The 25,190-nt window shown below is 47.3% G+C and overlaps 1 protein-coding gene across 4 annotated transcripts in view; it reads left to right on the forward strand.

The window, feature by feature from the left end:
- COL4A5 (collagen type IV alpha 5 chain) overlaps positions 1-25,190 on the forward strand; it is a 117,119-nt gene that overhangs the window by 66,691 nt on the left and 25,238 nt on the right. For all 4 annotated transcript variants that reach the window (XM_029067405.2, XM_029067407.2, XM_029067406.2 and 1 more), the window contains exons 20-37: positions 100-273; positions 2,221-2,304; positions 2,457-2,549; positions 4,207-4,277; positions 4,461-4,652; positions 5,000-5,168; positions 6,186-6,278; positions 6,370-6,474; positions 6,920-7,017; positions 7,881-8,031; positions 9,132-9,245; positions 13,450-13,617; positions 15,596-15,685; positions 18,154-18,303; positions 18,601-18,699; positions 21,124-21,213; positions 21,854-21,993; positions 23,194-23,320. In XM_029067405.2, the coding sequence (XP_028923238.1) occupies positions 100-273; positions 2,221-2,304; positions 2,457-2,549; positions 4,207-4,277; positions 4,461-4,652; positions 5,000-5,168; positions 6,186-6,278; positions 6,370-6,474; positions 6,920-7,017; positions 7,881-8,031; positions 9,132-9,245; positions 13,450-13,617; positions 15,596-15,685; positions 18,154-18,303; positions 18,601-18,699; positions 21,124-21,213; positions 21,854-21,993; positions 23,194-23,320 (2,208 nt within the window). The remainder of the gene's footprint in view (positions 1-99; positions 274-2,220; positions 2,305-2,456; positions 2,550-4,206; positions 4,278-4,460; positions 4,653-4,999; positions 5,169-6,185; positions 6,279-6,369; positions 6,475-6,919; positions 7,018-7,880; positions 8,032-9,131; positions 9,246-13,449; positions 13,618-15,595; positions 15,686-18,153; positions 18,304-18,600; positions 18,700-21,123; positions 21,214-21,853; positions 21,994-23,193; positions 23,321-25,190) is intronic.

Genomic DNA, 25,190 nt, shown 5'->3' on the forward strand with positions numbered 1-25,190 from the left:
GTGTATGTTGTTATATTGAAGTCTCCTAAGCACTTTGCAAGCACACAATAAATATGATTGATTATTTGATCACTGCTAAGTGATTTTTCTTTCTTTCAGGGACTCCCATCCCGGGCCTACCCGGGGAGCCTGGCTTTCCAGGGGAAATGGGCCAGAAGGGGGAGAGAGGCCCCCCAGGGCTTTCTCTCCCCGGACCCCCAGGACACGATGGTCAGCCTGGTGCTCCCGGCCCCCCAGGGCCGCCTGGACCATCCGGACCCCACATTCCTCCAAGTAAGTCGAGTGTTGCTGTGCTCCTGGGAACCTCCTTTGAAATGGAGGACCGTGGGTTCCCTTGCAGGGGTAGCTTGACATTTCAAGCCCGTCTGGCCAGCCTGCAAAATCTGCAGTGCCTAGTGTACTCTTTCCTGAAGTAGAGTGCCCTAGTAGGAAGAGCAAGAGCCTGGGAATCAGAGGACCTGGATTGCAATCCTGGCTCTGCCACTTAACTGCTATGTCAAGTGCCAGTTGCTACACTTTTCAATGCCTCAGTTTCCTCATCTAGGAAACGAAGGTTTAATTACTGTTCTCCCACCTACTCAGACCACCGGCTCTATCGCGAATATATCCCAGAGCGTAGTAGAGTGTGTGGCAAATAGTAAGCCCTTAACAGATACCACAATTCAACCAGTGGGATTTATTGAGCATTTACTATTTGCAGGACATTGTACTAAGCATGTGGTTGAGTAGTCTACAGTAGAGTTGGTAGATCCAGTCCCTGCAATCAAGGAGCCTATTCAGTTATTATTATCCATATAGGGTGGGTGTTTTTCTGGGTTTATACCATCATGGAGAAGCAGCATGGTGTAGTGGATAGAACATGGGCCTGGCAGTCAGGAGGTCATGGGTTCTAATCCCAGTTCTGCCCTTGTCTGCTGTATAACCTTGGTCAAGTCCTCTCTGCCTTTAGTAACTTTGCCTAGCAGTCTTATGAGCTCTGCAGATTTCCCCAAGGAAACCGTTTTGTGAGCAGCCTTGTGATGTCATTACTTAGTAGTCTATCATAAGTGACTTTATGCCTGCCACAGTGAATGTACAGCAGCTGTCTTACCAGTTGCCAAACAACAAAACAAAAAAAAGCCTTAAGAATGTTGCAAGGAATGGACAGAAATACAAACACGAGTGGTTCCCATAAAGTAAAGGCACACTGGATTTTATTTTTGATACGTTTAATAATTATGTGTCAAGGGGGAGAACTCTGAAATTCTTTATGACTAAAGTGACTCCCTGCACCCAACTAAGTCTTTGTGCTGCTCCCCACAGCAAGACTCTTAGTCTAGATCTTTGCCTAAAGCTATATGTTCAAGCTGTCTCGCTCCCCACCCTCTCCCAAGCCACATGTTAATAATATTAGTAATAATAATAATGATATTTAAGCACTTACTATGTGCCCGGCAGTGTTCTAAGCACTGGGGTATATACAAGATAATCAGGTTGGACACAGTCCCTGAACATGGGGCTCAGAGTTTTAATCCCCATTTTCCAGCTGAGGGAACTGAGGTACAGAGAAGTTAAGTGACTTGCCCAAGATCACACAGCAGACAAGTGGCAGAGTCAGGATTAGAACCCGTGACCTTCTGACTCCCAGGCCCTTGGTCTCTTCACCAGGCCATGCTGCTTTTCCATACAACCAAACAGCAGAAGAAGAGAGGGAAGAGGGAGAAGATATAAAACTTTTCATTAGGGCTGCTTTCTAATGTCTCTTAGGGCTTTGGTGTGTGCTGTGCACAGACTAAGCGCTCAATAAATACCATTGATTGATTGATGGGATTCTGGCTGTTTTCATGGGTGACCCTGTGTCTTGCTTTTACGGCTGAGCTTCTACTTGGTTCAGGATCTAGAGATGCTGGCGGAGTGCCAGGAAAGCTATGTGGCTTGAAAGTAAGCATTAAGGATGAGCAGTCCAGATACTAGTGCATAGAGCGTGAGCCTGGGAGTCTGAAGGACCTGGGTTCTAATCCCAGCTCTACCACTTGTCGTCTTGTGTGATCTTGGGCAAGTCACTTCACTTCTCTGGGCCTCACTTACCTCATCTGTAAAATGGGGATTAAGACTGTGAGCCCCATATGGGACAGGGGCTGTGTCCAACCCGATTTCCTTGTATTCAACCCACTGTTTTGAACAGTACCTGGCACACAGCGCTTAACGAATACCACATTTATCATCACTTCATCATTGTAGGTGAACAACTGTGTGAGCCAGGAGCCCCCGGCCTCCCCGGACTTCCAGGAGAGAGAGGTTTCCCGGGAGAGCAAGGATTTAAAGGTCAGATTTCCAAATGTGTCTTCTCCTCCTTCGCTGTGTCATCCCCTCCTTCGGCCCGCCATTGAACAGTGTGGGGTGGGATTCCCCGAGATGTCTGGCCGCGACGTCCCTCTCTGTTGGATTCACTTTGGATTTCCCTTGTGACTCTCCAGGGGACAAGGGAGATACTTGCTTCAACTGTATCGGAAATGGCGTTTCGGGACCTCCGGGACAGCCAGGACCACCAGGACCTCCTGGGCTTCCAGGTAAAGAATTAATTCCCCAGAGCACCCGCTTGTGCTTCCTTTCCCGTTGCTTTAGAATCCATGCTTCTTTTCCTTCATTCAGTGAGACAGTAGCTGCTGGACTCCCATCCCTTCATCAGTTACCTGTGTGCTGGTTGTGTTCGGGTGGGAAAGTTATATGCCTACCTTTGCCCACCAACATCGTTTTCTATTAATTTCATCAGAGGAAAGGGGCTCCTCCATCCCTGTTTTTTCCAAGAGGGCTCAGGAGGGGTTCAGTCACAGAAAGAGAAAGGCTACTTCCCTGATACTGATAAAAAGCAGCATGGTCTAGTGGATAGAGCATGGACCTGGGAGTCAGAAGGTCAAGGATTCTAGTCCTTACTTTGCCACTTGTCTGCTGTGTGACTTTGGGCCAGTCGCTTCACTTCCCTGTGCCTCAGTTACCTCATCTTTAAATGAGGATTGAGACTGTGAGCCCCGCAGGGGTCAGGCACTGTGAACATTCCGATTCGCTTGTGTCCACCCTAGTGCTTAGTACAGTGCCCGGCACATAGTAAGCGCTTAACGGATCCCAAAATTATTATACTGGACTCTTCTCATTTTGGCTTCACTTCCCTGTGTCTGTTACCTCATCTGTAAAATGGGGATAGGGACTGTGTCCAAACCGATTTGCTTGTATCCACCGCAGTGCTTAGTACAGTGCTTGTCTCATAATCAACGCTTAACAAATTCCATTATTATTATTATTATTATGGCTAGAGAAATGGCAGTTGAACCCGTGGACAATTCTGCATTTTCCTAGCTTCCCTTTGGGTTAGTGCAGTAATCCCTCGCTTGAAATCATATCCCTCTTTGAAGAGCAGAGAGTCAAACCCAGACCAGTCTTAGTATTGTCTTTATCTGTTGCCAAATTGTACTTTCCAAGTGTTTAGTACAGTGTTCTGCACACAGTAAGCGCTCGATAAATACGATTGAAAGAATGTATGATCTTCCTAACATGCAAATCATGCCTCCCATGGCTTGGAAAGAAAGAGAGTGAGTTCTCTTAAGGCTGGTTGATCTTTTGTCATTCTCTCTTCCTCATGGAGAGGTGGCCAGGTGAAACCACGAGTGCAAGGAATATTGGTGGTCAAATAGGGAGCAATACACAGTGGCCTCTGGCCATTTCCCCCTGAGCCACAAGGAACAAAGAATTTCAGTATTTGAGAGACTTTTCCATCTTTTTGCGGTGCCTCCTGAAATTTAGACATGCCAGGGGGAAGAAAAGAGCCTGAAAATCAGAGAGGATCCCGTTTACCTTTGCTGAGTCAAAACCCAGAACCACAACAGAGAAGCAGCAAGGCCTATTGGGTAGAGCACAGGTCCGGGAGTCAGAAGGACTTGGATCTAAACCTACTTCTGCCACTTTTTCCACTGTGTGACCTTGGGCAAATCACTTAACTTCTCTGGACCTCAGTTACCTCATATTAAATGGGGAACCCCAGCGCTTAGTACAGTGCTTAGCACGTAGGAGTCACTTAATAAATACCATAAGAACAAAAAGAGATTAGTCTGCAGGAAAAGTCTCACTCCTGGATGGGGTCCCGAGAGTGGCTGAGGGCTGGAATCATTTGGGGTAAGGTTTCAAGTCCTCTCTGTATTCCCATGTGTGTTTGTGTGTATATGTGTGTTTCAGGATCTCTTGGTTTCCCCGGACAGAAAGGCGAGAAAGGGCACTCTGGTATGCCTGGACTCATGGGATTGCCTGTAAGTGTTTTGGATGTGGGCAGGAACTGTGGAGTGGTTGGAATGGAGCAAGGGATTGGTTGGTTCACCAGTATAGGTTGTGTGGGCTCAGCGTGGGCTTGGGCTAAGTGAAACCTCCATTGATGACAATGTGACCTTCTGGCTGGGTGAAGGAGCCTAAACTGCTTTTCCTCTCTGTCCCAGGGCATTCCAGGAGCTCCCGGTGCCCCAGGCTTTCCCGGTGCCAAAGGTGACCCAGGGGACATCCTCGCCTTTCCAGGAACCAAGGGTGACAAAGGAGACCCGGGTTTTCCCGGGACTCCGGGTCTTCCCGGCCTGGCTGGGAGCCCTGGACAGGATGGGCTTCCCGGTCTCCCTGGCCCCAAGGGTGAACCTGTGAGTGGATTCGGTGTTTCTGGTTTGGTGACCTCAGGCTGCCTTGGGGGTGATTGCTGGTCCCAGGCTCGTGGCTTTGACAGCTTCTCAAAAGAAGGGGTTGGGATGCCTATGGAGGTGGGGGAGACTGGCACTGCCCAAGTGAGGCATTGGACATCTTGATTTGGCCCAAGTTCTCTGACTCTTTGTCGAGGTGACCGTCTTACCAGTTTAGGATGATGGAGATACTCTATTTCCACTCCTAAAGGGCCACAGATGATCAGCACAAGCCTTTCTTTGTCTTTGCCCTGCCCCTCCTGTGCATTAGACCTGGGATCCAATGAGTGTTTTCCATTTTTTCTTCTCAGGGTGGCATCGCTTTCAAAGGAGAAAGGGGTCTCCCTGGGAACCCAGGCGCTCCCGGCCTCCCGGGGAACAGGGGACCAATGGGACCCCCTGGCTTTGGCCCCCCAGGTCCCGTCGGGGAGAAAGGTATCCAAGGGGTGTCAGGCCATCCGGGGCCTCCAGGTGTGCCAGGTGAGTTAATGGGCCAGCGGAGGAGGTTTTAAAAGGGAGCACCAGGCTCCCGGCTTCCCTGAAAAGCAGGTGGTACCGACCAGTAGGTAGAAATGCTCTTGAAAATCAGGTTGGCCCCATTGGCGAATTGGCAAGTGCTCTACCAGAAGATGTCTCCCACCTACCCAAACCCCAGAGAGGATTCTGGAGCTTTCAAACTGGCCTGGCAGTCTAGGTGATGGGCCGATGGCTGCAGCTGGTGGATTTTTGTCTGTCATTCATCATCAGAGAGAACTTTAAGCAGGCCCCTTGTTGTGGGAGCTGACAGAAGTGACCAACAAATCCGCATGATCTCTGCTTCAGAGAAGCTTACCATCTTGGGGAGGAGACTGGCAGACACAAAGTCCTAGTTGTGCCATGTTGAATGCCAGAGACACATCCCTTCTGTCTCCATTTTCACCAGCTAGCCTCTCCCCTCTCGACTGTGATCCGTAGCCGAGGGCCCTCCAAACTCCTGTGGCCTCTCCTCTCTGACTTCGTTTCTAATAATGTTGGTATTTGTTAAGCGCTTACTATGTGCTGAGCACTGTTCTAAGCGCTGGGGTAGACATAGGGGAATCGGGTTGTCCCACGTAGGGCTCACAATCTTAATCCCCATTTTACAGATGAGGGAACTGAGGCACAGAGAAGTTAAGTGACTTGCCCACAGTCACACAGCCGACGAGTGGCAGAGCTGGGATTCGAACTCATGAGCCCTGACTCCAAAGCCCGTGCTCTTTCCACTGAGCCACGCTGCTGCTTTCTGGTGTCTGTAAGCTTGTTATGGGCAGGAAACATGTCTGCTAATGCTGTTGTAGTCTCCCAAGCCCTTAGTACAGTACTCTGCATTTGGTAAATGCTCAATAATTACCATTGATTGGTCGATTTGGGGTGTTTTGGAGACGCTATTGGCTACTGGTTTGAGGTCCTTCCGTTTCATTTCCCTTAAGACCCTTTGTACTTATGCCGAACTCTTCATTGATGCCCTGTCTTTCTCAGGAGCCAAAGGTGAACCAGGACAGACAATAAGTCAGCCAGGCCAGCCTGGTCCTCCCGGTAGCCCAGGCAGGGCTGGGGAAGTGGGACTTCCAGGTACGGTGGAACTTTTCTTCCCTGCAGCTCCCTTTCCTTGATGTCCTTCTTCCGGCTCTTTCCCGTGTAAACTGCCTTGGTCTTCCCACAGGTGACCCTGGCCAGCCGGGACATCCGGGCTTGCCTGGCAGCCCTGGCATCAAGGGGGAACCAGGTATCCCTGGAATTGGGCTTCCAGGACCTCCAGGGCCCAAAGGTATGTATGGCAGTGGCTTAGCTTTTGAACAAGAGGACAGGGTTGGGTAAGAACCATCTCGCCTAAAGGAGCAGCTCAAGACTCAAGCCCCTTTGCTGGACACCATAGACGGTGTATAAACTGACCCTTCTCGTTAGGCTCTAACACTCTAAAGGCCTCTGATTGAGACAGGACAAACAGAAGCTAAGGGATAGATATCCACAGCATAACCTTGGGTGGGGTGGAGGTGGGGATTACGGACACGCACGGGTCTAAGGAGTTGTTTTGTCAGTCCCTTTTCGTTTTCTCTAACTCCTTCCAATCTCTTCCTTTGGCCACTGGATTCTCTGTAGAACCTGTTGCCATTTGGAAGATGTGAATTGTCTACAAGATTGGGCATTCGGGATGCACTGCTAATTGGGGGAGCCTTGTGGATGTCGCTCTTGACTTGTCCAACATCTTGCAGGTTTCCCTGGAATTCCGGGGTCTCCTGGAGAACCAGGAGCACCGGGAAGAACGGGTCCGGAAGGTCCTCCTGGGCAACCTGGATTTGCGGGGCAGAAGGTCAGCTTTTGTCTGTCCCTTCTTTCTCCCACCTATCTCTGCTTTGGGTTTTCACTTTGAAGGAGCCCTTTCATCCCGCTCCCACAATGCCAGTTGGAATCAGTCCTGAGTCCATTCCAAGAGGTGGTGGTGATCCATTGCTGGGAAAACTGCCCCTTAGTCTCCCAGCCCTCCCAGAATTCTTTTTTTTTCCACTGTGTGGCAATGATAATAGAATTAAGACCTTCCTTTGTGTCCAACTGCTGATAACAATATAATAGTATAATAATAATACATACTATAATAATCCAATGGGACATACATCCTGTCCTCTTTGGACTCACAATATAAAACGTAGAGAGACTGGGTATTTTATCCCTGTTTACCAGTGAGAAAACTGAGGCAAAGGACACTAAATTGACTTCACTTGGTCATATAGCAGACCAGTGGCAAATCCGGGACTTAAATTCTGGTCTTCTGACTCCCCATCCCATCATTATTTGGTCTATCCCAATGCTTACTGCAGTGCACACACTTAGTAAGTGCTTAACAAATACCATCATTTATTATTGTTATCACTATTATTATTGCATGGTAATCAGACAGGGCTCCTGGCTCCTGTGTTAAGTCCTTTCAATTCCCAGCTGCATCTTACGGAATATTAAACCTCTCTAGGGATGTAGAGGCCCTGACCTCCTCAAGCTCCAAGCTCCAAGACTGTGATGTCTGTCTGGCCCAAAGGTCCGGATATTTTCCCCAGTGTTTAACTCCCTCCCTCTTGTTCCCCATTCCCCATCTCTTGATGAGGGAAGAACAAGTTATTAGAAATAAAGTTTGGAGCATTAGGAAAATCATGTTTCTCTTTTAAAACTGTTGTGCCCCAGGGAGAAGCCGGATTTGGACAACCAGGGCTGCCTGGAACGCCAGGAGCCCCTGGGTCGAAAGGACAGCCTGGACCCAAAGGCGATTCCGGGTTCCCAGGACCCCGCGGTCTCCCAGGACGTGATGGCTTTGATGGGACGCCTGGACTCAAAGGTAATGTGACTCATACTGTTGCTTCCTTTTTAGGGGATCTTTCTTTCAAGAGAAACAGCTTGGCCTAGTGGATAGAGCACAGGCTTGGGAGTCCAAAGGACCTGGGTTCTAGTCCCGGCTCCACCACTTATCTGCTGTGTGACCTTGGGCAAGTCACTTAACTTCTCTGTGCCTTAGTTACCTCATCTGTAAAATGGGGATGAAGCCTGGGAGCTCCATGTCGGACAGGGACTGTGTCCAACCCGATTTGCTCGTATCCAGCCCAGTGCTTAGAACAAGGCGTGGCACATTGGAGGAGCATAATTATTATTACCACAATTATTAGAAACAACTAAACCTGACGGAGTCCATAACAGTTCAGAAGCGATGGCGGATTAGTGTGCGCCTGGGGTTTTTGCAACATGATACGGACAGAGCCCAAAGTGATCATTCCAGACGGCTTGGCCTTTGCCCTTCAGAGGCCGGGCCCTCTAGAAATCCAGTATATATGCTGAAGTCCTGAGATGTCGTCCCACCTTGAAAATTGCTATCCACCCTGGGGTATATATCTGCTTATGCTGCATAGACAGTCTTGTTTGAGCTTGAACTGGAGACCCAAAAGATTAATAAGGAATCTGTAGCTCAGAAACCTCTCCTACCCCTTGGCTCCTAATTTTAATGCTGAGGAAATAGTCGGGTGTCTAGGATCATACGGACAAGGGTCCTGAATGTCTGCCCTGGATGCTTTAGCCGATTTGTGCTCAGGTAGGTGTGCTTATCAATCAGTGGAATTTATTGCTTACTGTGAGCAGAGTACTGTCCTAAGCACTTGGTAGAGTACATTACAATCAGTTGGTCGATGGTATTTATTGGGCGCTTACTATGGACAGAGCACTGTTCTAAGTGCTTGGGAGAGTACAGTACAGCAGAATTGGTGGACATGTTGCCTGCCCTTAATGAGCTTACAGTCTAGAGGGGGGTTGAGGGGAATGTGCAACGCTCTCACTTGGTTGGTTCTCTTGAGCAATTTCATGGCTTGAGGCTAAACATTCCCCCTTTAGGGTTGGGCTTAGGGAAGTGTATTCTCTTCCAAGAGGACCCATTTCCCTGTTTCTTCCTAGGTGACCTTGGGGCAAGTGGACTACCTGGACCACCAGGCCCTCCTGGGCTACCTGGCATTGGCGGCCAAGGACCCCCAGGACCGCCCGGCCTCCCTGGGCCTGTGGGGCCCCCAGGTAAGACCGGGGACAGGATGAATCACAGGCCAGAGACCCCACCCCCATGTCTGGGAGATCAGCAGATGTGTCCCGGGTGATGCGTAGCCACAGTCGCTACAGCATGTAGGAGCAGGACTTGATCATCTTACGTTTCATAGTCCCTGGCTTCCAAAGCCCCATCCTGACTCTGTTTCGAAAAACACACCGCGTGTCACACTGCCATCTACATGAAATTGCCACACAATTGAATGGGAAAGAATCCCACCAGCTAGGAGCTGTTCTTCTCAGCCTTCAGCTCCCCGGGGCCTGCTGAAGCCTCAGTTGAAGTCCTTAAATTTCCAAAGCTTCCAGGAACTGAGCCCTCAGATGGAGCAAAGGACATGACTTTGGTGTTTTTCAGAAGTCCCTCCACCGTTGATTAGTTTTATTTCAAAGAACAGTGGGAAGGAACCCAGTGAAATCAGCAATCACTTGGCCTACCCATCACCCACTAGACCCGCCCCCTCTTTTGATGGCGGCTTCTCCATAGAAGCTTTTTTTATCACTCGGGACCCAGATGGATTTGTTTGTGGAGATAGAGATACGGGCGGGCGGGGCTCCCACTTTTGCCTTCCACAGGAGAGCTTGGCTTTGTCAGCTCCAGGGAGGAAGCAGCCTGGTGCCTTGACACCTGAACATTTCTCTCCCCGCAGACACCGTGTTCCACACTAAAGGACACCCCTGGGGGCAGCAAATGTTCACTGTGGCGCTCTAAAATAAGACTTAAAATGAAAATGAGCGTAGAACATTTTGTACTCCCTTAAAGCAGACCTACTGAGCAGATCGTTTCAGTGCCTGCCATTCCTGGTGGTAGTATTGGGTATTTGAAACAGCGAAAGCCTCGTTATTTTGGAAAGACATCAACTTCAGGAGTCCCAGCCTCCATTGACGGTCAAATACCCCTTAGCTTATGGCTCTGCCTGTCTGAGTCCTATTTCCAAATTGAATTTGTCTCCCTTTCATCTCTCTGGCCTTACTTGGAAAGTGTGAAAATCATTTCCAAGTGGAGGAGGAGTGGAGGAAATTATGTAATTTCTTTAAATTAAGAGGAGTAGTAATGATATTGAGCACTTAGTGTGTGCAGAGCACTGTGCTAAGCCTTGGGAAAGTAATCAGAGGTGGGAATTAGACAAGTCCCTGACCCTTTCAGGACTCACAATCTGAGACTGTTCACTGGGGAGAAGATCCTTCCTTCACCATTTACAGCAGAAAAATCTAAACTCCCAATAACACAAGTTGCACCTCAGCAAAGAAAAGGTTACAGGAAAAAAAACCCACCCCCATTTCCCAATTCAGACAGGTTCACAAGCCTGTGAAATTCATGACCGAGGTGTCTCAAATGACTGTTTTCATCGGCAATCGCAAGAGACTCTTAGGACATTTTGAAGGTTAAGCTCAAAATAGGAATCTGAGGACATTAGTGATTTGTACTACATGCAGATTTTCGCTGTTAAACTTCTACTTTTAAGTTTAACAATTTACAAGCTGCGGTCAAACTTTGGCTTCTGGTTTTCTAGTACGGTATCTCTAGAGATGTCTGAGGCACAGGGCCTTACCGGATGAGAGATTTGGGGGAGGGGAGGTTATAGCTGGGCCAAATTGATCATTATTCTTTCTCATCCTGTGTGCTTTGAACTGGAGTTATGCATCTTCACTCTGTGACTGCACAGCTAAAATGATAACAGTAATGATGCAGTGGAAATCAACCTTCTTTTTATAGAAATGGTTTATAGTCCTGCATGGTTCACCCGGTATGTTTTGTTTTCAGCAACACATTAAGTGGTTTGTCTTTTATACCACAAAGCATCCATTGTCATGCAAAATGTACCTGTTTCCCAAGGATCCACAGTGCTCCTCCCTTCATTCCAGATATCACTTAAAGGATACTAACTGCTTGATGAGACTGAAGTGGAGTGCATGCCCTAGGTGTTTTGTTTTTGGGTTTGTTTTTTTTTACTAACATTCACAGTTGTCTCTGCACTTTGCTCTTTTCCTGAAGTTTGCATGCTCTGCCTATCCCTGCCTTATGACTGAATCCAGACATTAACGTGCTCTGACAGGCTTCCAGTCTGATTTATTTGGAACAGTGTCCTTGTGCCTTGCTTCCCTCCTCTCTTGCATCTTCCCTGTGTCTGCACCGTCACTCAGTCCAACATCTCCAGGAGAAAGACATTCTTGAAGGTGTGGCAGGGTTCCCAATGGAATCACATATTTGCAAGCTCAGTTCTATTCTCGTGGTGCCTGCAGTAGAGAGATAGGGCTCTAATCTCTACACTGGTGGACCAAAAGAAGCCGAGGAATAGCTGATCAGGGAGGGCTACGAGGGAGCAGTAAGGCAAGGAGGGAAGAATCCCTATTTCCATAGGATTTGGACTTTGTTATTTGACTGTCAGCCATTAGATACCTCTGGTCTTGTCCTTCATGCCCCTGTGTCCGCCCAGTTTATTCCCTTTACATTTTCTGGTAACGAGTTTTACTTACTAAGAGTATCCAAGAATCAGTGCCCTGAGCTCTTTAGGTGAGTAAGTTGAGTGTGTTAGATGTTGTTGCCACAGAGAGATGAAGAACAGCCTGAGTCATTGTTTTTTCCTTTTACATCATGGAGCTTTCAAGTTTGAGATTCATCCCCATTCCGAACACTTGACATGTTAGACTACAGAAAAGAGGGTGTGCTAGTAAACTGAGGATCCTTAATTTGATGGGGGTTTTTTATGAAATATTTTTTTCCCTAGGAATTTTTGCAGAGCCCTAACCTGAACACAACTAAAGTGGAATCAATATTTTATCAGAAATGGATTGGGTTTTAGACATGCGGCTGGGTTTCTTGGCTAAGCAGAGCCAAGTAGGGTGTATGAAGGTCATCACAGAGTCAAAACATAATCATGCCATCCTGGAGTCCACATGCTGGAAAAGATTTCTCAAAAGGACCTAAAGGTTAGAAAAAGAGAAGAGAAAGTTTAGGGCTGAGATTTGAAACTAAGGATTTAGTCTGTCGCGTGAATGCACTTTCTCGATAAAGTCCCAGTGATCAGCCAGTGAAAATTACAAACACATTTAACCATTCATGCTTCCTGGGTGCAGTACTTTGAGGTCTTTGGAAATCAAACCCATTTCCAATAACTTCCATGTAGACTTGTTCTAATTTTTATGTGCTTGATTTTGTTTCCTAACCTAATGCCTTCTTTATGCAACTCACTTCTGCTTGGTGTCGTGACTTCCTGATGAACTGTAACTCGGTGACTTTTGAACCACAGGTGCACCAGGTACTGTAGTTCCTTCTCAAAGTCATCCCTTCTTCAAATTGGTTTGTCTCATAACCTGCCACAATTTTTTTTTCCTAACATAGCGTGTTTTGCCTCGGGTGTTACTTTACAATACTCACAGAACTGATGGCCTTCTGGAAAGATTCCAAGGAATATAGTGTAACAATCAACATTGATCAAGGGTTACCTTTGACCACGGTATTGCTCTCATTGGAGAAATCTCTAGCAGTCCAAAATGACCCCCTTCTGGATCGTGTAGCCACCAGAGAAACGTTAGATTTTTACACTGTCATTGCTGCCCCACCTAAGCGAACCCAAAGAATTTCACTGGCAGCTCATTTTTCCAGCAGTGCATCAGATTCATTTGAATAAAAGATGACGCTGCTTGAAGTGTGGCATCTTGCTGGCGTTAAAATTTCACCATCTGGTGACTCAGCAAAAGGAGGGGAAAAAAAAATATCTCGTGACCTGTCCCTAACCAGGTCTTATTTTGAAGGGTGGCGGGGGAGAATTTTTAACAGAATTTAATCTTTTTATTACCTTTTTGCAAATCGGGCTGGGCAAGAAAATGATGGAATGCCAGGAACACAGCATCCTATTCCTAAAACAAGAAAGAAGGTAAAGCAAACTGCCACTATAAAATGATGGTGATGCTTTCAGAGTGAACAGTAGAACAGTATGTACAAAGAGCTGACCCATTCATCAGTCCGTAATTTATGACATTGCATCTTTAAAGTAGCAATGGTTTTGCAGGAGTGCGCTTGGAAGCCCCGAAATTGGTTTTGGATGTGAGGCCATAAATTCACTTCTGGGTTTGAAGAGGGGAGATTTATGCCAAGGCTCTCTGGGAGAGAAACTGAAAAGCCGGAAATGGCATGTCAAATTGGCGGCTGACAGAGTGCTGTCCTGGTTTGGCCTAGGTTTGTTGGGACTCCCGGGAGAGAAAGGAGACCCGGGCCGCCCCGGTTTTGATGTCCCTGGACCCCCTGGGGAGAGAGGCAGCTCAGGATTCCCCGGTTTGCCCGGCCCCTTGGGGCCAGCTGGGCCACCAGGACAGCCAGGACGAGAGGGCGTCCCAGGATTTCCAGGTAAGGAAACACGCCAAATACACATGGGCACACACACATCTCTCTTCCTGACACATGGAAGGAGCCCAGCCAATTGGACCTGCTTGGAGGAGGGGGGGCTTTCTCCTCCGGGAACCCTACTGATGCCTGCAGAGCAGTTTGCTTGGATTCTCTCCAGGGCAGGACGTTGAGAGTCACCGCGGAGGTCCTGGGTAGAGGGCTCTTACTTTGTAGTACTCCAGTGGGTGCCCCTGGGTAATTCTGGTTTGCTCCTTTTTTGAGCAGCACCTGGAATATCATACAGTATTCTAGCATGCTGGAAGTTGCATTTGTGAATGCCTGATAGGAGGGAGTGAGACTAAACACCAAAGGAAAGAGAACCCACGCTAGATTCGTGGGATGCCACAGAAAAGAGAAGCAGCATGGCCCAGCAAATAGAGCTCAAGCTTGGGAGTCAGAAGGACCTGGGTTCTAATTCCAGCTCCACCACCTATCTGCCTCATGACCTTGGACAAGTCACTTGACTTCTCTGTGTGCTTCATTTACCTCATCCATAAAATGGAGATGAAGACTGTGAGCCACATGTGGGACATGGATTGGGTCCAACCTGATTAGTTTGTATCTACTCCAGCGCTTAGAACAGGGTCTCTCAGACAGTAAGCCCTATACAAATACCATAAATAAAAATAATAAAGAAAAGGCAGTTCCATCCTTCACTCATCCCCCATTATGCTTAGATCTTGTGGTGGAATGAAACATTTTGTGCAGAGGAGAGCCCATTAATGCCTAGATAGACCTGGAGAGTTAAAGCCACAGTGACACCTCTAATTACCAGCTTCTCTTTGGTGGTGGTGGTAGCTTTAGTCAAAACTCAGAATGTGTTCTTGGTGCCTTTTTTATCTTCAGTAACATTGTCTTTTATTTTTAGAAAGTGCTTTTGGAAACTCTATCCCCCCAAAGTATTTTTAAGCAGCAGAACTTGGCAGCCTCGATACAGTTCCAGGAAACCTTGTGGCCCATTCCGCTTAGTGCTTTAGCGATTCTGGAGAGCAAACGTCCCGACTTTAGCCAGTGACGGGGCATCATTGACGCTTGTACATTTTCTGGTGCCGTCTGAGCTTTCGAGTCGGCTCTGTGTTTTTCGAGGCAGATCAGTCTGCTGAGACATTTGCTTTCTGAAAGGTTCATTCTGTTTTGAAAATGTGCATGATCCCAGCTGACTTCAATCTAAAAGCACACAGTAAGGACAGAGGTCTCCATGCTAGTGGGATCATGGGGCAGGGCTCTTCTGAAACAGATGGTGACTCAAGGGAGTCAAGCATTTCAGAACCATCTTCCTAAAAGCTCTGGTAGAAAGCCCACCTTGCCAAATAAGGCCCTTTATTGCTAGTTATGCAAATATGGGCAAAAAGGGGATAGAAAATGGCTTCGTGCCATTTACTTTCATGTGGAGTGGTGAGGTTGACTGACAATCAGAACCTTTCACTTTACATCCTTGATTCTATATTTTGAGCCTGAAGAGAACCCGGTGATTTGGGTTCAGTTGGTAGCATTGGTTTGCTTTGTGGGGGAGGCGGTGTATGTTTAAATTGTCAAGAATAGGAGCTTGAAAGAGTCTGTGCTGTGGGGTGGTTTTATGGGTGGGATTATATATATGTATATATTTTTGGACGATAGGGCAAACAAGCTGTTCAAACAAGAAACTGCCCTTTCTTTTCACCCTTCCCCTTTCACCCAAATACCCATACTTTATTTTTCTTTTTTTAAAAAGTGATCCAAACATTTTTTAAGCCAGTTCCAAAAACAGCCCTCAAGCTCCAAAAGCCAGAAAGTCGATCCCGCAGGGATTAGAATTATCCTGGATTTCCCCATCCTGTAGACTACTTGAATAGCAGAGAGGTTTGGGCTTGAGGGTCCAAGACTGGAGAAAAATCCTCATTGCTGGATAGGCTTTGAGGTTGTTTACCCCATAATGACTCTGTTGATTCAATGCCTTTAGGTGCCAAAGGTGAAATGGGAGTGATGGGGCCTCCAGGCCCACAGGGACCTTTGGGAATTCCTGGAAGGAGTGGAGTTCCTGGCCTTAAAGGTAAAGTTTCCCCTTTCCCTGTTACTTATCTGCAGAATGTGGGGTCCACACCTTAGGGATTGCACTAAAACTTGATAAAATGACATCCTTCTCTCTAGACTGCAAGCTCGTTGTGCGCAGGGAACGTATCTGCTAATTCTGCTCTATCTTACTCTCCCAAGCTCTTAGTTCAGTCCTCTGTACGTAGTAAGCACTCAGTAAATACTAATGATTGGTCACAGAAGCATGAGTGGAAGGGAACCCTTCAGTGTCCCCACGGTCTGAGTGGGGCCTTGAGTTAAATGGACAAACAGAGTGGCCTGGTGAATAGAGCACAGGCCTGGGGAGGACCTGCATTCTAATCCTGGCCCTGCCTCTTGTCTGTTGTGTGACCTTGGGCAAGTCACTTCACTTTTCTGTGCCTCAGTTACTTCATCTGTAAAACGAGGATTGACTGTAAGCCCCATTGGGGTGTGGACTCTCCAACCTGATTAACTCGTATCTACCCCAGCACTTATTACCAAGCCAAGCACATAGTAAGAGCTTAACAAATACCATAAAAAAGAAACTACAGAGTTAGCAGACATGTTCCCTGCCTACAACAAGCTTAAAGACTCGAGGGGGACATGGACATTCATATAAAGCAGCGTGGAGAAGCAGCGTGGCTCAGTGGAAAGAGCATGGGCTTTGGAGTCAGGGCTCATGAGTTCGAATCCCAGCTCTGCCACTTGTCGGCTGTGTGACTGTGGGCAAGTCACTTCACTTCTCGGTGCCTCAGTTACCTCATCTGTAAAATGGGAATTAAGACTGTGAGCCCCACGTGGGACAACCTGATTCCCCTATGTCTACTCCAGCGCTTAGAACAGTGCTCGGCACATAGTAAGCGCTTAACAAATACCAACATTATTATTATTATATAAATGTCATTTATAATATATAATTTAAAGATGTGTACATTTTCTTCCATATTCCTAATATGTCTTCTCTTCACTCATCATGGATGGCTTGATGATGAATTTATTCAAACCCTTCCTGAGCCTTTAGGATATGTGTGTTTGTATTTTGCATAAGATCCTCTGTATGTCCTTGGTCCCTCGGCAGATGATAACATTTTATGGAATCTCATGTGCCTTTTGCATAATTATTGGATTGGACAACTTAATTTCACCCCAAATTTTCCAATTTCTAGCCCAATATTATTCAGTTTCCCCCTTTATGGTCCTTTATCACCTGAGTTTTAATCATTACTTTACCTGCATTAAAAGATAAATGTATTTTGCACATTGTATGTTGCCCCATACCAAATTCTCCTTCAATTTGCATAAAATGAACTGGAGTGGGTAGAGGTTCCAGTGAAGGACCTATGCAGGGACACAAACAACTAATGTCCAGAATTGCTAATACCACTGTAGCATCAAAACCAAATAAGTACAAGCATATAGCTCTATGGGTGACTATTTGAACCATTTCGGTGTTAATATGCATCCAAGGATTTAGCTGTTGCTGTATATTTTACTTCCAGTTTGTTTTGTGGAGAGGGCACTTGGGTTTTTACAAAAATGATGTGGCTACCAAAAGAATGTTCTGTTTTGCAAGACTTCACCAATGAAATCATTGTCATTGTGGAAAGCAGACTTAATGGATGTTTGGAAAATTGAACCCAATTTGACCAATTCCCTGAAGGTTTTGCTGATTTGTTCAAATATCTCAAGGTTTTTGAGAGAGAGAGAGAGTGCTCTGCCACTTGTCTACTGTGTGACCTGGGACAAGATACTTCACTTCTCTGGGCCTCAGTGACCACATCTGTAAAATAGAGATTAAGATTGTGAACCTCATGTGGGACATGGACTGGCTCCAATATGATTAACTTGTGTCTACACTAGCATTTAGTATAGTGCCTGGCAGGTAGGAAGCGCTCAACAAATACTGTTTGTTTTTTTTTAAAAAAAGGAAGATACACCTAATTACTGATCTAAAGGAATGATAAAAGCTTCTGTGCCAGCACGTCTGACCCCAAATTCGTTCACCTTTCAAGATCAGGATTGTTTCCTGAATAACCACTAATCGCGTCTCCCAGATGTGGGAGTTTCTCCAAGACTCACCTCACTTGAAGCAGCGTGGTGTAATGGATAGAGCAAGGGCCCTGGAATCAAGAGGTCATGGGTTCTAATTCAGGCTCCACCACTTGTCCGCTGTGTGACTTTGGGCAAGTCACTTCACTTCTCGGGGCCTCAGTTCCCTCATCTGTAAAATGACGATCCACTTGGGACTGGGACTGAGTCCACCTTGAGTGGCCTATCTCCACCCCACTGCTTAGTATGTTTCTTAGCCCATAGTAAGCACTTAGCAAATACCATCAGTATTATTATTATTTGAAATTGGGTGATGCTTGTCTTCCGCCTCTGACTGATTGCAGGACTCAGAAGCTCCAGCAACCCTGATGGGTTTATGGTGAAGCACTTGACTCCTCTCTGACCTTCCTGTTCTAGGTGACGATGGCCATCCTGGGCAGCCAGGAATCCCTGGACCCGTGGGACAGAAAGGTGGCAAAGGAGAACCAGGCCTCCCAGGCCCTCCCGGCAGAATGGATCCAAATTTTCTGGGCTCCAAAGGAGAGAAGGGTGATCCTGGCTTGCCAGGTGAGTGGGAAAGGGAGGTGAGTGTCTTGAAGAGGGTGAAGGGGTCCTGGTTTCTTGGAAAGGTAATTCAAGATTGGGGTTTTTTCCCTCACTGGTCTTCGTAATAAGGCAGCCAGCTAATTCCACCATCTCTCCTGTCAGTCACTCATATTTATTGAGCACTTAATGTGTGCAGAGCACTGTACTAAGTGCTTGGGAGAATACACTATAACAATGTCACATTCCCTGCTCATAATGAGTTTGTTTAGAGAGAGCTTATGGCCTTCACCTCTTCACCTCTTCCCCACCCCTCCAAAGGTATCCCTGGAGAGTTGGGCCAGAAGGGCTACCAAGGAATTCCCGGTGAGCCAGGACAACCAGGTCTGATTGGACAACCCGGCTCACCAGGTCCATCAGGTAAGAGCCGTGACCTCCTCCACTCTCCCGGGGTCTTGGTCTCGGATGCACAACCGGCACCTGCCGGAGAGAAATACTTGTTCTATCCTGAGGATTTTGTTTTGGTTCTCTGGTATTCATTAGGTACTTAGCGTGTGTCAAGCACTGGGGTACATACAAGATAATCAGGTTGGACAGAGTCTCTGTCTGACATGGGACTCGCATTCCAAGTCAGAAAGACTGGGTTGCTGGGGTTTGAATTCTGTGGTCCAGTGGAAAGAACATGGGATCACCTGTCAGGAGACTCAGGTTCTCACTGGTCTGCTGGGTGACCTTAGGTCACTTCCAGTTCCCTCACCTGAATCACGGGGATAAAATCGATTGTGTGAGCACTGTGTGGGACAGACACTGGGTCAAATCTGATAAACTTTCTATCTCCCCTAGCACTTAGCCTCTAGTAAGTGCTTAATAAATGCCGTCTTGGGATTTTGAAGTGCAGGGTAGTCACTGAGAGAGATTGCCTGTCATCCCATGGATCCTCTGGCTTTTACTTATTTGGTCTGCTCCCTGAATGGATGTAGAGCTATCTGGTTATCTTGTATCTACCCTGGTGCTTAGCACAGTGCTTGGCACATAGTATGTGCTCAACAAATAATAATAATAACATTGGTATTTAAGCACTTACTATGTGCAGAGCTCGATTCTAAGCGCTGGGGTAGATACAGGGTAGTCAGGTTGTCCCACGTGAGACTCACAGTTAATCCCCATTTTACAGATGAGGTAACTGAGGCACAGAGAAGTTAAGTGACTTCCCCACAGTCACACAGCTGCCAAGTGGCAGAGACAGGATTTGAACCCATGACCTCTGACTCCCTAGCCCGGGCTCTTTCCACTGAGCCACGCTGCTTCTCTTAAAATGACAATGGTCATTATTATAGTTCCTCTGTTGGTTGCTTCTGTTCCTTATGGGGCCGAGGGACGAGCAGGAACATTGGGAGTGGAATTAAAGTAAGACTCTGCCTTGTCTCCAACTGCTGATACTTAAGCAGCCTCATTCCGCCTTGACTCTGGATACCATTTCTCTGCCGGGGAGGCTTCAGTCGGAGAAAGGGGGGGTCCGTTCACAGTTGGACAAGCCGGCAGATTTGTTTTCTCAGGATTCTGCTCGACTGTTATTAAAAAAAAAAAATCAAACCAATCCCTCACGTTCAGAAGTACCTTAGAATGAGGTTGTCCGGGAGACAGCTTTTGGTATAATCGTGTGTGTCTGCTCATTTTGTTTCTGTGCTCTGGGTCGAGGACATTGTCTACGTTTCACGGGTAGCAACCTCGTAACTTAACCCCAGAAGGAGGTGGGCAGGTATCCAATATGTGGGGAATGTATGGAACGTTTTGTACTAATTTCAAAGCTGAGTTAGCAGGTCTAAATAGCTACTGTGCCTTGCATTGTATTGCTCCTCAACTTCCCACCCTAAGGGTCACATTGAAATGTCATGGGTCACAGGGCAAGGAAGCTCTTTACTGCATATCATCTTTTTTATGGTATTTGTTAAACACTTACTATTGTCAGGCACTGTACTAAGTGCTGGGGTTGATTCAACCTAATCAAGTTGGACATGGTCCATGTCCCACTGGGACTTAGTCTTAATCCCCATTTACAGGTGAGGGAACTGAGGCACAGAGGAAGGGAAGTGACTTACCCCAAGTCACACAGCCAACAAGTGGCACAACTGGGATTAGAGCCCCGGTCCTCTGACTCCCAGGCCCTCTGACTCCCAGGCCCGTGTTCTTTCCACTAGGACACCCTCATTCCTAGGAGTCTTACTCCTTCTGGGTATCCCCAACCAGTCCTCTTCCTCAACACTTCAAAACTCACTCAGTTGATTCTTAATAGCTTGATAGCCACTTGTTAAGAGGGCAATTTACTGTTGCACTCAGAATGGATGACTTAAACAGCACTTGCAGGCCCTTTAACACCTTCATTGTGATGAGCCTAGCAGACCCAATAGCTAAGAAGAGCAAATTACCCAGGCAAAGTGTCACAAGTCTCCCCAGGTTTTCCCACTAGTGTGGTATTTGGCCCCTGGGACCAGATTCAGAGCCCCTGGGGCCTGAATGAGCCTGTTCTGTGTTTGAGAGGCAACATGGCCTAATGGAAAGAGCACGAGCCTGGAAGTGAGAGGACCTGGGTTCTAATTTCGGCTCCATGCTACACTTCTCTGTACCTCAGTTCCTCATCAGTAAAATGAAGATGAACTGTTCTCCCTCCTACTTACAAACTGTGAGTCCCATGTGGAACAAAGCCTCTGTCTGACCTGATAAACCTGTGTCAACACCAGCACTCAGTACAGTGTTTGGCATATAGTAAGCACTTAACAAATACCGTTGTTATCTTGAGTCTCTGTCTCCTGGAAGCTTAACCCATCACCAATTTCATTTTTATAGGACCCAAGGGAGACCCTGGCCTTCCTGGCCAACCAGGACCCACAGGACCTCCCGGGATAAAAGGCAGCATCGGTGACATGGGTTTCCCAGGTGAGTGGTGAGAAGCGGCGTCGAATCCAGATTTACCAAGTCAAGTGGTCATTCCTCCTGGCATCGAGATGCTCAGACTGTTTCACTCCGCGACTGCCAAACTCACCTGGTCACCAACACGTTGCCCTTCTCCTGACGTCCTTCTTGGCTTCCGGTTGGCATCACAGGGTTCCTTAATGACCAGGAGGAGAAGAGTGCAGAGTTTTTGGTTGGATTCTGGGGGCACTGAACATCTGATCATAGCCCTGCACCTCCCTCACCTTGTTCCACCTTTCCCTAGATCTAGAGTCACCTTTAGGGTGACACCCCCCCCCACCCCCACCCGAGGCATTTGACCCCTGCATAGATCAACTCCTTCATCTGCACATGGGGAAAAACATGTTGTACTCTTGGATTTTTGTTCCTGCGAGCCAACCCATATCATGGAAACATCACCCCTAGACAATGTATGATCTAATTCTGCCTGTGTTCATTCAATCGTATTTACTGAGCACTTACTCTATGCAAAGCACTGTACTAAGTGCTTGGGAGAGTACAGTATAACAATAAACACATGCCCTGACCACCATGAGCTTACATTGTGGGTGAGGGGGGCGGACATTAAAATTAATACAAAGAGATTCAAATTTGTCTTGAACAGGTTCGCAAGGGGTGAAAGGGACTCCTGGCTCCCCAGGAGTTCCTGGACAGCCTGGTTCCCCTGGATTTCCCGGCATAAAAGGGGACAAAGGTGACCCGGGTATTGGAGGGGTTGGCTTCCCTGGGCCCCCTGGCCCTAAGGTACAGTATATCCTGCTGAAAAAGCAGTTCTATATGTCTTTTTCTGTCTCTCCTTCTCCTGCTGTGATAATTACTACTTCAAGAAACATTTCCATGCTTCAGTGCCCCAAGAAATACCTCTGCCAGCTCATAGTTTGGTGTGTGGGAGTGCTTTTTTTTTTTTTTAGAGGTTTTTAAGTAATCATGGGTGGCTTGTTTCTGCAGTCTATTTGAGGTTTAAATTAGAAGTCAAGAGTAGAGTAGTTGGTCAGCATGATCCAGGAGACAGGGAGTTGGGTATTGTAAAAAAGACAGACACAGTGAGGTTGATCTCCCCTCAAGCCCCCAAAATGAATTTTACATGAAGTCTGAACTGAATTCCGCCTCGGATGGCCCAGGCAGAACTTGGCTGGACTGCCCTCCGTCTGGCATCGAGACCCTGAAATAAGTCTTGTTTTGATGTGTTTATTACCATATTATTTCATTGGTCAGATGACATCACTGTGGCCAATTTCCCTTCCCCATGTTTATGGACTCCCTTCCTAACAAAATGGACTATAACAAAATAGGAAGATGGCACAGATTTGAGTTCCACCCAGGTCGATTCAAGTCACTTCAAGAAAGAACTTTCATATAAAATTAGATGGTTCAGGGGTGCTCCCTCTCCAGACCATTTTTCTTGTCTTTTGTGTCTTACCTTCTGGCCGTGTCACTCGGTGGCTTCTCCGCCAGGAGAATCAGCATCAGTAGGGTGCATAACAGTGAGGAAGACGAGGGGAAGGGAGAGAGGAGGTGCTATGGGAGCCAGTTGATTGGCCAGCAGATGGGGAAGAAAATTCCAACTACAGGTTCTAACGGAGTATTTGGATCACCTGTGGGTTTGTCATTCACGCATTGAGAGTCCGCTGGACTTTTCTTCCCCTTTGTCTCCCCAAGGTGATTTTCTTCAATTCCCTTTCTAGGCTTGATTGCATGGTCTGGTGAGGCGAAATGTTTCCTTAATTGTGAGAGGGATCCAGAACTGAGGCTTACCCGAACCTTGTGTGTGGGGACTTCTGAAAGTATTTTTTTTTGCCCCCTTTCTGTGGTTGTGATAGGGCTAGCTGGAATAGACAAGTAGCCCACCCTGTGGGGAAAGGCACTGCAAAAGTCCAAGCAGCTTAAAAAGTGCAGAGTCTCCCACTAAAGCTCCCATTGTCCTTTTTGTCTTCCCACTTTCAGGGTGACTCTGGATTGCCTGGGTTGCCGGGCACACCTGGTATCAAAGGTGCCATAGGAAGCCCTGGTTTGCCTGGATTACCGGGAAGTCCTGGGCCCAAAGGACAAACTGGCCTTCCCGGATTCCCAGGTAACATTCACCTTTTTACCCTGGAATATGCTGACTGCCACCATCGTCTCCCACTCTTCTTCCTCCTCCTCCTCCTCCTCCTCCTCCATCTCGATGTGCTTCTATATAAGGCCAACAGAAGTACCATCTCATATTTGATATCAAGCTCTGGCTTTGGTCCCGAGCCTCTTGCCTTTCCCCTGACTAACTTCTTCCACTAAAAGGAGTTGAGGAAGACAATGAGGAGAGTGATTTGCCTGGTCAATATAGGGGAGTCGCATCGTGAGCTCGGTAAAGCCTTTTGAGGAATCCAGTGGTCAGCCCCAATCCGGTTAAAGAAACTGGCTCTGGGTAGGAGCAGAGATGCCAGCGTCATGGCCACTATGGTGGAGGAATGAAGGGCTTGTATGAGGCCGAGATCTGTTGCTCATTTTGTTCATTGACAAGCTCTTTCTTGCAGTCCACACTCAGCTTTATTCCCTTGCTTCAATAGGCCCGGAGCCTGGGCCTTCTCCCACCAAAACACTCCTCCTCTCTCTCCCCTAACAACGAGGAGACCGATTTTTAGAATGAAGTCTCATGACGCACTCTATGGTTGTTAATCAAAGCCATCCCTTCTGAAGATGGTAGGGGACATGGCTTCAGGTCAACCATGTCCCCCAGTGGTCAGCCTGGAAGAATCCAGTCTGCCTTTCGTCAGGCGAGAACCTCTTCAGGCTTAAAACGTCCAAAGGAGGAGATGCCATGGCCTTTCAAACTCCCAAATTCTTCATTTTTCCATGTGCCAGCCTCAGCGGAGGATGAGAAATCTTGTCGCCTGGGTAGGAGCCCTTCAAACCCAGACATGCCGTATTCAGGGACCCTTTACTTCTGTAACCTTGTCGGTGGGGCCTCAGTTTTACAACTCATTTTTGTGGCTTTTGTCTCAAATGCAACCTCCCAGGGAGTCCTTCTCCATCGACCCCCTCACTCCAGCCTTGCCTTGGACCCCAGACTGTAGAATAAATCTCCCTTTTGCCCAACTTTGGGATCTGGGGCTGCGGATGGGAGAAGGCAACTTGGAATCCACAGGTTTCCCCACAAGACATCTGCCACCACGTGTCTTGAAGCAGCCACCTTAATTGAGGGCTGTGCTGCCTCTGGTCTGGCTGAAGAGCCCCACAGCAAATCAAACATTTCGCTTGGTAAAAATTCAGTAAATAAATATTTCTTGAAATGGCCCCTGCCAGGCCTGCTAGGGGCCCACGTTGGGTGCCTGAATGACACCAGTGAATGCAGAAAACACAGTGTCCATAGCCTGAAAACTGAGCCTAGACCAGCTGCCCTCTTCTCGTGAAGGTGAAATAACAAGCACTTTTTATTTTATTTTTATGGCCAAACCCTGAGATTGAGGGGGGAATTCAGCTCCTCAAGATCCTTTTTTTCTTTTTTCAATTAATGATATTTGTTAAGTGCTTACTATGTGCCAGGGGTAGATGCAAGTTAAACGGGATGGGCACTGTTCATGTCTCACATATCACGTGAGGTTCACAGTCTTAATTCCCATTTTACAGATTAGGTAACTGAGTCAGAGTGAAGTGACATACCCAAGTTCACACAGCAGACAGGAATCAGAACCCAGGTCCTCCTGACTTCCAGGCCCATGCTTTATCCACTAGAACACAGTGCTTGTCTGCTCGGATTTGGGATTTGTTCCTTTTTTCTCTGCAGCAGGAAGGAGGGCAGCAGCCTTCTGGTCTGGCTGCTTCCCCTTTAGCCAAGGTTTCCTGGCTGCCTCCGGATGGACTCGTACCCACTGGCATCGAGTAATCAAGAAGGCAGTGTCCTTTGAAAACAGATGGGCTGTATTGAACCGCAGGGTCTGAAAACACCCATTAAGCCGTTGTGTTTG

Source organism: Ornithorhynchus anatinus, chromosome 6, assembly GCF_004115215.2.
Source record: "Ornithorhynchus anatinus isolate Pmale09 chromosome 6, mOrnAna1.pri.v4, whole genome shotgun sequence".
In the NCBI taxonomy this organism is placed as follows: domain Eukaryota; kingdom Metazoa; phylum Chordata; class Mammalia; order Monotremata; family Ornithorhynchidae; genus Ornithorhynchus; species Ornithorhynchus anatinus.